The 11,289-nt window shown below is 44.2% G+C and overlaps 1 protein-coding gene across 6 annotated transcripts in view; it reads left to right on the top strand.

The window, feature by feature from the left end:
* The window catches only part of PHACTR1 (phosphatase and actin regulator 1), a 571,024-nt gene that overhangs the window by 306,004 nt on the left and 253,731 nt on the right, over positions 1-11,289 (top strand). For 2 of the 6 annotated variants that reach the window (XM_034660316.1, XM_011220615.3), the window contains exon 1: positions 19-281. The exons of the other annotated variants lie outside the window; for them this stretch is intronic. In XM_034660316.1, the coding sequence (XP_034516207.1) occupies positions 32-281 (250 nt within the window). In that variant the 5' untranslated portion in view covers positions 19-31. Of the gene's footprint in view, positions 1-18; positions 282-11,289 lie in introns of those variants that run through there. 6 annotated transcript variants of the gene reach the window in all.

Genomic DNA, 11,289 nt, shown 5'->3' with positions numbered 1-11,289 from the left:
CGGCGCCCGGCCGGGGGCGCCCGGGGGCCGGATGGCGGAGCCCACGCGCGCCGCGGAGCTGGGGAGGTTTGCGCTCCGCTCGCCGCGCTGCAGGGAGGGCGCGGTGCCAGCAGCGAGCGCCCAGAGACCCAAAAAGAAAGCTTTTTATTTGCTGAAGATGAAGCCCCTGAAGGAGCCCGCCCCCAACAACAACAACGTGTCCTTTGTGATCCATTGTCAACTAGGCAAGGAGATCAAACACATTTGCAGCAACTGCAGTCGGGGGGAGGACGCCCGGGACGGTAAGTGCCGGGGCCCGTCGGGGCGGCGGGAGGCGCGGAGGTGGCGCGGCTGGTCCCCAGTTTGGGGGCGCCGCCGGCGTCTCCGCCTGGAAAACTGCGGGGACATCCGCCCGCCCGGCACTTTGCGGAGTGCTGCCCAGAACCAAACCCGGACCGCAGCCGAGTATATACCATTGATGTATTTGCTCCCTCATATGAGGGATTTGAAACAGTTAAATGGGCAGCTCTGGGATTTTCTCCTGGGAAGGTGGGGTTTGGAGGAGGGGGCGTTGTCAGAGGTCGCATTATTAGCTTTAAAAAGGTGGTTGCACCTGTTTTCCTAGCTTTCGGGGCTTCTTAGCTGTTCTCCCTCCCATCCTTGCGTTGTGATAGGCTTTGCTGGGCTGCGTGACAAATGTGGGGTTCGGGTGGGTTCACTTTGGCGAGGCGGTGTGGCCTCGGTCACAGAGCCCAGCGCCCAGGAGAGTTGTGGAGTTGTTGGATGATTTCTGTTTAGAGTAAAACATGGCTGTGATTTTGGGAGCGCAGCTGCTGGTCCCTCTTGGAATGACGCCTAATGGCCAAAATGTGGGAGGTGGGGGGAGGGGCATGCAGCGGCTTCTTCCAGGTGAGCCTATGCGTGTGTGAGCCCAGGAGCTTCCCCAGATGTGATCTGAAGTGGGGCGGTGAACGGGTGCCTGCCGGGCTGCCAGCGACTCTGGGCTGAAGGAGCCAAGAACGAGGGACGGCTCGGCGTGGATCCGGCAGAAACCCGTGCAGATGTGGAAGCGCCTAGGCATTTCGCTGGAGCCTCCGGGCGGTTCCGAAGCAGCTCACGGAGCCGACTCCGGAGGGCCAGTGAAGGTCGCAGAAAAGTTTTGGGCAGCAGATTTTGCAGGGCAAGCATTAGCTCCTGGCCAGCCGGAAGCTCAGGGCCTGGCTGACACTCCCACCTGCTTGGGCAGGCAGGTTTTCCTAGCAACCAGGCGGGTTTAGCTTGTTCCCTTTGGAAGAACTGATATTAACCAGGATCCCTCCGTTCGCTGTTGGCCTCTGAAGTGCACGGTAATGAAGTGGCGGTGGCTTGGCTAATGTCTTTTCAAAATTAGAGTCCTGCCAGTGTGATTATACTTTTCTTTGATTAAGCTGTGAGAGAGGCTATGGGGGATAACACTATGCATCCTGGAGGAACACTGGACCCATCGTCCAGCACACCAGTGCTGCTTGCGTTCCGTGTGGGGGAGGACATCCCTTTAGGAGAAGCACACACTTACCCACATGTGTTTGGTCCTTCGATTACTGTATACACTGATGACACTTCTGGAATATAAATGGATGAACAGGGTGATGCAAAGCCAGGCTTTTACCATATCATGTAATCGAGCATGAGTTGCAGGCTAAAATATTTATTAAATGAATCACTCTGTTGACTGTATTGCTCCCCACGTGGGCTGCTTCCACAGCCTTGGGAGTTTATTTAAATTAGGAGCTCTAAATGTTGCTACAGTAGGGAAAGGTCTGTGTCTGCACTCAAGGATGTGTGGTTATGCAGACTGTCCCTGGTAAATGCGTTGGTGTACGTGGTCTGGGCACAGACTGCTGGTAACCTGCATCATCTCTACAGTCCCACACGCTCTGGAATGTCTTACAGAGCTAGCCATGGATATTCACATAGCCTCTGATGCAACTAAAGTATTTAATTCGGAGGATTCTTGTACAGGGGAGACCTTGGACACCGCTAATTCTGCCTTTCTGGTGTGTGGTGCACTCCCTTGAGCCGGTGAAATAGAATGAGGTCAAGAGTTGAACCATTCTCCTTGCAGGGCCAGAGCCCAGGGCTGTACCGCCCAGTGTCAAAGGCAAGGAAGTTCAAATTTCACTTTCGGCAAAGATTAACCTTGTCTGATGGTTTCTCAGGAGTGAGCATTCTGTTAGATGAGTTCTCTAGATGCTATTTTCAATTCCGCGACTCTCTTCTGTCTGCCAGGAGAGTTAGCTCTTTGGAAGGAAACGTGTAGTAAGGATTGTAGTCACGCAAACAGATTTGGGAGGGCTTCTCGGAAGAGGAGGTTTGGGCGTTGTGTTCCGCACCATCAATGTGTCTGGTCTCTCACTCGGCACTCAGGAGGCCGTTTAGTAGCAACCGAGGAAAGTTCTGGTCCTGCTGGAAAGCCTTTGCTTGAAAGTTGACACAGGCAGAATTTTACAGAGGCCTTGCTCACTGACTCTATTTCTTCATATATAAAGATGACAGTTCTTTTAAAAAGCAAATTTCAATAACTTGCAGTGTAAAGGCAACCTATAACTAAAAATGTTTGGCTAATATAGAATACACTTTAAAGGAAAAAAATATTCCTGGCTAGTTGAACATATATTAAAGGTGAAATTACATTTTAGCAATTTGCATTTTACTTAAGAGTGTTTAAAAAAATTCCTGGTATCCACTAGCTAGTATTAAAAATGCTTTGCTGACCTTATTTTAAGTAATCTTCTATTTTAAAAAAGCTGTAGAATACAATTCACCGTTAATGGTCAAATATAGGTTTGTTTCTTTCATTTTTGCTGTTTTGGTTACCTTACTGAAACCATTTTTCAAATCAGGAAGCAAGTTTCTGTAGCATTTCAGTGCTAAAAACCAAGTACACAGAGCAAGGACAGGGTAGAACAAAAATTCAGACCCTTGTCTGTCTTTAAAATCAAGGTGCTTTCTACTGTGCCATCAAATTGTCTTTTTTTAAAAAGTATCACCCACACTGAATATAGAAAATTAGGTACTGTGTGTGTGTGTGTGTGTGTGTGTGTGTGTGTGTGTGTGTGATACAGATGCAGTCCTAATAGGCCAGGTTTGTTAGGATATGGAATTAGAAGGAATTGTGTAATTCCTAAGTAGGCTTACATTTTTTTTTATTTGCCTTATCTATTTGATAGAGAAGCTGGAATTGGTAGGAACAGAGGGAGAAAAACATTTAGCTTAGTGGATTAGAAGTAATGTACATCGTAGAGCTACAAGAAACATGGCTAAATCATCACAGGTCTTCCACTGGAAGTCAATAAAAGAATATTATTTAATTTACAAATAGTTAAATATCAACTTCAGGGAGGAATCTATTCTAGAAGGCAAAGTATTTCTGGATATCATTTTACACATATTTTCTATTCTCATTTGAATTCCTTTTAGTCTATTAATAGTGAGGGATTATCATAGGAATTACAACACATTAATCATTACTAAGATGTAATTTCAAGTAATTTTAATAGAAATAAGACATTTTAACATTTTAAAACACTTTAGACATATTTTGAAGCTTCTGTCTTATGGCATATTTTACAACTAATCAAATGATAAATAGATTTAGAAATAAGACCTATTGGTTACAGCTGCTACTCAGTGCCTTTCACATGTGACTAATCAATATTTCAAGGTTGCCTTCATTTTACTAAATATGATTTCTATTCAAGTATTCATACAGACATTCATGAATCCATTGACTCACTAGACACATTTCCAAATTTTGTTTTAGGGATTACAAATACCATGTTTTCTTGTGAATTCCAATACAAACTTTTGGAGTGACAACAATTTGTCATAGTGCTTCCTGTTAATGACTAGAGGGTTCATTCAGCAAGACAGCCTTTGGGAAGAGAACACAATACCTTTTGGGTTTCTGTGGGTCAAATCCCTCATCTTGCAGATGAGAAAATTGAGGTGCATCATGATAAGGTGAGCAGGCCTCTGTGACCCACTTGGTGTCAGGGCTGCTTGCAGACCCTGTTGCTTCATGAAGTCCAAGACTGGATCCTGGCTGCTCCACTCGTTGGGCGGCTGTAGGATACCACAGTATTAACTTCTGTATGGAACTGTGTGGATTAAATGAGATAATGGACACAAAGCATTTAGCGCAGTGCCGGCAAGAGAAGGTGCTCGAGAAATACTTGCTGTGATTACTACCATTTGTAGCGTTACTACTAAGTCCAATATTGTCTCATGTTTTTTCTCCTCTCCTGTGCTGCTTGGCCTCTTCCTTGGATTGCGTCTGAAATGAAAGCACTCATTTCTACTCTGTATTTAACGTTAAAACCTAGATTTCTTTTTACTTATTTGAGAGAGAGAGCTTAAGCAGGGGTGGGGGCAGTGGGAGAGGGAGAAGCAGACTCCCCGCTGAGCAGGGAGCCCAACACAGGGCTCGGTCCCAGGACCCCGGGATCACGACCTGAACTGAAGGCAGATGCTTAACTGACTGAGCCACCCAGGAGCCCCTAAAACCCGTATTTCTAATAAGGCAAGTGAAGTAAAAGTGAGCCTGGGGAAGAGCCCCTTCAGCATTGCAGAGGTCAAAAGTATTTTGTTGTTTTAAAGCTTTAACAATCACGACCAGTATGTTCTAGGTAAAAGGACTCACGTGTGGATCTAAATTTACAATGACTAAGCATGTTTTTGGTCTGTTGAGTTATCAAAGAAATGGGCAAGATGAGATCCAGTTCTTTCTCTGGGAGGAAGGCCAAGAGCTGAGAGCAGTAGTAGCCAGAGAATTTTATGGGCAGGGGCCCTTCTGGCCAGAAGCAAGGGATAGAGGCTTGAGAGTGCTTCCTTAAGGTCAGGAGAGCCGAGGAAGTGCTCTGACTCGAGCCGAGTGTAGGGTTGTGTGTCACCCGGAGAAGAAGGGCACTTGCTCAAGCTATAGGGTGGGGAGGTAAGGAAGGGCTTAGCATGTTGGGACAAGTATACAGAGCGGGGAATTCTAATGCAGTTGGGTCTTACAACTAACTGTGTTGGAGTATTGGGTACTCACACAATGGAGTTGTTGACTGATCCTTTTATAATCGTTCATAAAATCAGCCGCTTGAGTGTGCAGGGCCCCCTCAGCTGAAGGGTAGTTACCAACAGGTACAGCAACCAGTTGGTACCTTTGAAAAGTCTGGACTTTAATGAGAGCAGCAGCAAGTAAACTGTTGACTTATCCAAGGAAGCCGTTAACTGAGTGAGTAAAGCAGGAGGGCTTCCTAAAGGAGGTGACATATTTGAACTAGGACACCACAGAGGAGCCCTTTCGGTAAAGGAGAAACCACACACAAAGGATCGAAGCTGTAAAAGAGTATGACTTGCTTGGGAAAGGGGAGAAGTTCAGCAGGTAGAATTTGTGAAATGTCAGGGGGCAGGGAAATGACATGACTTTGTTTGGAAACATATGTTGAGGCAATTCATTTTCTTCCAGCAATATGTTTGTGAAGCACTTTTTATGTGCCAAGTTAAGTATTAGGAATATAAAAATCAGTAAGACCTTATGGTCTTTGCCCTGAAATACCGTATAAAACAGTCCAGGGAAATCGGTAGACAAGTGCGTGTGCAGAAGTTTTAAAAGTGTTTGAGAGAGAAAGGTATTGTTTTAGAGCCAGAAAGAGAGTGTGGTTAGTCCCACCTTGGGCATGAGGGACGTCTGGAAAATCCTGGGACAGTTTATGGAGTTTGAATTCCATCCTGTGATCCCTGGAGGCTGCACAGGGTTTTCTCGTTTGCTTGTTAGGTTTAAAGCATTCATTCATTCCCTTATTTATTTAGAGTGCATGCAGGTAGGGGGAGGGGGAGAGAGCAAGAGCAAGGGTGAGGGAATCTCCATACTGAGCACAGAGCCCGATCCAGGGCTCGAGCCCACAGCCCTGAGATCATGACCTGAGCCAAAACCAAGAGTCGGGCCCTTAATCAACTAAGTCACCCAGGCGCCCCTGCACAGGGGTTTTTAAGCAGAGGTGGCATGAACGAGTCACTTTTTAAAACTATCATTATGGAAAATTGTTCACATATACAAAAGTAGAAAAGGATAATAAGCCCCTCTGAGTTTATCACCCACATTGCCCCACTCTTGTATTCTACTGAAGCACATGGGAGTGAGTTTTTATGATGGTGCTGCCAGCAGTGCCTAGGCAAGGACCAGACAAGAGAAAGGTACTCCAAGACTTGAAGCAGTCTTAAGTGTCAAAAGACCAAGATTCTGCGATTCTGTTACAGACTCCTAAAAAGCCCCAGGAACACCAGTAATTCAGTCAGTTGGCCTTCTGTTAGCAAAGCTTTGAACTTATATGTGATTTTACTAATAACTTCCCCTTGCATTTTAATATCTTCTGATGCTTTACCGACGACATCCATAAATACTCAGTTTAGGAGAAGGGAGGCTAAAAATATTTGTAAAATCTACAGCTTGAAGTATACCCACATGTCTAAAGGAGATTAAAAAGGATTAATGGAGAAGATACATACATAAAACTGTACTGGTGGGGGGAGGGCTCGGTACTTGTTTACGAGCCCCAAACATTCATCTCTGCAGTTTGCTAATTCGCATGAATGGTAAAAACTTTTAGGGCTTCAGTAAGTGTACAGAGTTTTTGGTTTTGTTGAGAGAGAGAGAGCACGCAAGCATGCATGCATGTGTGCAGAGAGAGAATCTTAAGCAGGCTCCTTGCTCAATATGGAGCCCAATACAGGGCTTGATCTCACGACCCTGAGATCATGACCTGAGCCAAAATCAGGAGTCAGATGCTTAACCTACTGAGCCACCCAGGAGCCCCACAATTTTCCTTTTTTAAAAACCAGTCGCTACCTAGAAGTGATTCCACGCAGTGTTTGTCTTTCTTTGCCTGCTGTATTTCACTTAGCACATTGCTCGCAAGATAGCGTCTATCTTGTTGCAAATGGCAGGGTGTCCTTCTTTCTCTTGACTGAATAATATTCCAATGGTATATATACCACATCTTTATCCATTCACCCACTGATTAGGTCATTTCCACCTCATGGCTATCATGAATAATGCTGCAGTGAACATGGATGTGCAAATATCCCTTCACTATTCTGTCTGTATTTCCTTTGGGTCTATACCAGAAGTGGATAGCTGGATCATATGGTAATTCTATTTTTAATTTATTGAAGAACCTCCATACTGTTTTTTCTTTAATAACTGCATCAGTTTAAATTCTCACCAATAGTACACAAGGGTTCCCTTCTCTCGAGATCCTCACCAACACTTGTTATTTCTTTGTTTGCTTGTTTAAGGTAATAGCCATTCTAAGAGGTGGGAGGCGATCTCTCACTGTGGTTTTGGTTTGCATTGTCCTGATGATGAGTGATGTTGAGCACCTTTTCATGTAGCTGTTGGCCATTTGGAGTCTTCCCTGGAAAAATGTCTATTCAGATTCTCTGCTCATTTTTTTAAAAAAGATTTTATTCATTTGAGAGAGAGAGAACAAAAGCAGGGGGAAAGGGAGAGGGAGAAGCAGGCTCCCCGCCAAGCAAGGAGCCTGACGTGGGGCTCCGATCCCAGGACCCTGGGACCACGACCTGAGCCAAAGGCAGATGCTTAACCATCTGAGGCACCCAGGCACCTTTCTCTGCACATTTTTAATTGGATTATTAGCCTTTTTGTCCTTGAATTGTATGATGACTTTATATGTTTTGATACTAACCCCTCATTGGATATATGACTTGCAAATACTTTCTCCCATTTCATAGATTGCCTTTTATTTTGTTGGTGACTTCCATCGCTGTGCAGAAGCTTTTTTTTTTTAAGTTTGATATAGTCCCATTAGTTTATTTTCCTTTTTTTTTTTTTTTTTTTTTTTTTTTTTTTTTTTTTTGCCTTTGGTGTCAAATCCAAAAAAAATCACTGCCAAGATCCATGCCAAGGAACTTTTATGGTTTTAGGACTTACATTCAAGTCTTTAATGCATTTTGAGTTGATTTTTTTTTTTTAAAGATTTATTTATTTATTTATTTATTTATTTGACAGAGATAGAGACAGCCAGCGAGAGAGGGAACACAAGCAGGGGGAGTGGGAGAAGAAGAAGCAGGCTCATAGCAGAGGAGCCTGATGTGGGCCTCGATCCCGTAACGCCAGGATCACGCCCTGAGCCGAAGGCAGACGCCTAACCGCTGTGCCACCCAGGCGCCCCTTGAGTTGATTTTTGTGTAAGGTGTAAGACTACGGGAGTTTCATCCTTTTGCATGTGGCTGTCCAGTTTTCCCAGTACCATTTCTTGAAAAGATGATCATTTCCTCTGTTGTATATTCTTGGCTCCTTTGTCATAACTAATTGACCATATATGCATTTTTTTTTTTTTCTGGGCTTGCTATTCTGTTCCATTGATTGCTTTTGTGCCAGTACCATACTGTTTTGATTACTGTAGCTTTGCAATATAGTTTGAAACCAAGAAGTGTGATACGTCCTGCCTTTTTTTTTTCTTTAAGATTTATTTATTTTAGAGAGAGTGGGAGTGGGGGGAGGGGCAGAGAGAGAATCCTCAAGCAGACTCCCTGCTGGTGTGGAGCCCACCACGGGGCTTGATTCCAAGACTCTGAGATCATGACCTGAGCTGAAATCAAGAGTCAGTCACGTAACCAAGTGAGCCACCCAGGCACCCCGTCTTCTGCCTTTTTAAAGAATGCTTCAGCTATTTGGCATCTTTTGTGGTTCCATATAAATTTGAGGATTTTTTTTTCTATTGGTATGGAAAATGTCATTTCTAGTTCAATGGAAAAGTTTCAGTTGCTTTAGGGAGATGTAATGCACACACCATACAATTCATCCATTTAAAGTGTATAATTCAAAGAGTGTTAGTATATTCACAGAGTTGTGCATCCATCACCAGAATGAATGTTAGAACACTTTCATTACCCAAAAAAGAAACCCCGCCCCCCATCCCATCTTCAAACCTATCCCTGCAATCCTCCTATCCTCTGCGAACTGTAGATAACCAATATGCTTTTTGTTTCTATAGACTTCCTTAGTCCGTACATTTCATATCAGTGGAATCATGCAACAAGTGATCAGGTGCCTGTTGTCTTTCACTTAGCTTTGTACTTTCAAGGTTCTTTTCCATGGTTTAGTCTGTGTCACTACGTCATTTATTTTTATTTCTAAATCCTTGGGTGGAAGTGACACATTTTGCTTATCCATTAAGTAGTTGATGGACATACAGGTCTCAACTTCGTGGCTATTACGAATAATACTGCTATGAGCATTCATGTACAAGTTTTAGCATAGATGTAATTCTCATTTCTCCTGGGTGTATACCTAGGAGGAGAATTGCTGGATCATACAGTAACGCTGTTTAACCATCTGAGGGACTGTCAGACTCTTTTTCAAAGTGGCTGCACCCTTGGACCTTTCCACCTGCAATGACTATATGAAGGTCCCATTTCTCTACATCCTTTCTGACACTTGTTACCTGTGTTTTTGATTATAGCCTCCCTAGAGGGCTTTTTTTAAAAAGTGAGAAGTTTCTGAATTGGTGGTCACGAAGAGGGTAATGCAGTCCATTTCAGGAAGCCAGTAAGGTTTTTTAGAAAGCCTAGACACCTTACATAGCTCTCTTTATATTGCACTTTGTAATTAGCACGTTATTTCCTTGTGATCATCACAGTAGCCTTTTCAGATTGGAATTACTATTGTGACTGTGTTAGAGAAGAGGGAACAGAGCTCCAGAGCGCTCGTGGCTTCCTGCACATCACGAGGTGATGCTGCTGTCCCTGGACTGTCCCCCTGGAGCCACCTCCACAACCATGTTGGCTGCTGCTGAGATGTGAACCTCTGAGAGGAGACTAGTTATTTTGGTCAGTGAAATTCAGCTTCTTGAAGTGATTAATTAAAGGTGAAAAGGACTCTTAAGAAAAATCTGGGCAAAAACCAACACCCAAAACAAACTGTCAATTCATTAAAAAAGGCAAGAGGAGATTGCATTTCTTCCACTTGTAAAATGAATTTCTCTCTCTTCCCTGAAGATGTTGCTGAGGTGCCTGAAATCTGGCTCGATCGAAGGTCGGTGAGCTTTAGCTCATGAGCCCTCTCCCTGTTTTTATAGGTTGAGGAGGTGTTTTTGTTTGTTTTTACAATTTCAAAAGGCTGACCAAAATCAAAGGAAGACTAATATTTAGGGACACGGACCCTTAGGTGAAATTCAAATGTCGGTGTTTATAAATAAAGTTTTATTGGCACACAGCCATGCACAATCATTTATGTACTGACCATGGCAGCAACTGCAGAGCTGAGTACTTGCAACACAGACCCATAAAGCCTAAGATGTTTACTCTCTGACCCTCATCAGAAAAAGTCTGCTGACCCCTGACTCTATCAAAGTTTTTGTGCTGAGAAGTTGTCCCTCCTAACCACCTCAGCACTATATCGGAGTTAGAATCCATGGGGACTCTGAGGCGCCTGGGTGGCTCAGTCGTTAAGTTCTGCCTTCGGCTCAGGGCATGATCCCAGGGTCCTGGGGTTGAGCCCCGTGTTGGGCTCCCTGCTCCGCTGGGGGCCTGCTTCTTCCTTTCCCACTCCCCCTGCTTGTGTTCCCTTTCTCGCTGGCTGTCTCTGTCAAATAAATAAATAAAATCTTTAAAAAAAAAAGATCCAGGGGGACCCTCTCCTGTCCATGACGCTCACCTGGACTGCAGTTCTGGTCTTTATCAAGGGCTACTTGATATCCTAGGGTGTCCAGAGGGACCGATTTAAAGTGAAAATCCACCTAAAAAGGAACCACTTGTGGGAATTGGGTTTGTGGATTATCTTTGCTCTCCACCCGCACCCTGACCTTTATGTGGGCTTCAGGCTGGCACATTTTACAAAGACACTGGATTTTAAATCCCCACCTATGAGCTCAGCATCTTGACTCTGTTATTGTTTCGGCATGAACTTTAGAATAATCGCCTTTGCTATTTTGGCACATGGAGATTTGCCTCCACAGTAATTACTTTGCAACCCACAAAAGTAATTATAAAATCAAATAATTATCTTCTAAACAAGCTGTAACCCCAGCATGGTTCTTGGAAGGGGAGGGGAGTTCCCATTCTTTACTTTTCGTTTTTAGGGGTGTCACATTCTGTGCCCCTTGTTTCCCCCTCCACCTTACCTCCGTTCTTGTGTTATTTCAAGTACAATAGCAATCTATGATGAAGCAAGAGCTACTTTCAATGCAACCTCTTCAAAACAATAGCCCTGCTCCAAGTGTATGAGCAGAAGGACAGAAGAGCAAGCAAGAAAAGGGACAA

This window comes from Ailuropoda melanoleuca, chromosome 5 (assembly GCF_002007445.2).
Source record: "Ailuropoda melanoleuca isolate Jingjing chromosome 5, ASM200744v2, whole genome shotgun sequence".
NCBI lineage: Eukaryota > Metazoa > Chordata > Mammalia > Carnivora > Ursidae > Ailuropoda > Ailuropoda melanoleuca.
Note: the sequence above shows the minus strand (reverse complement) of the source record. Positions and strands in the feature narration are given on the sequence as shown.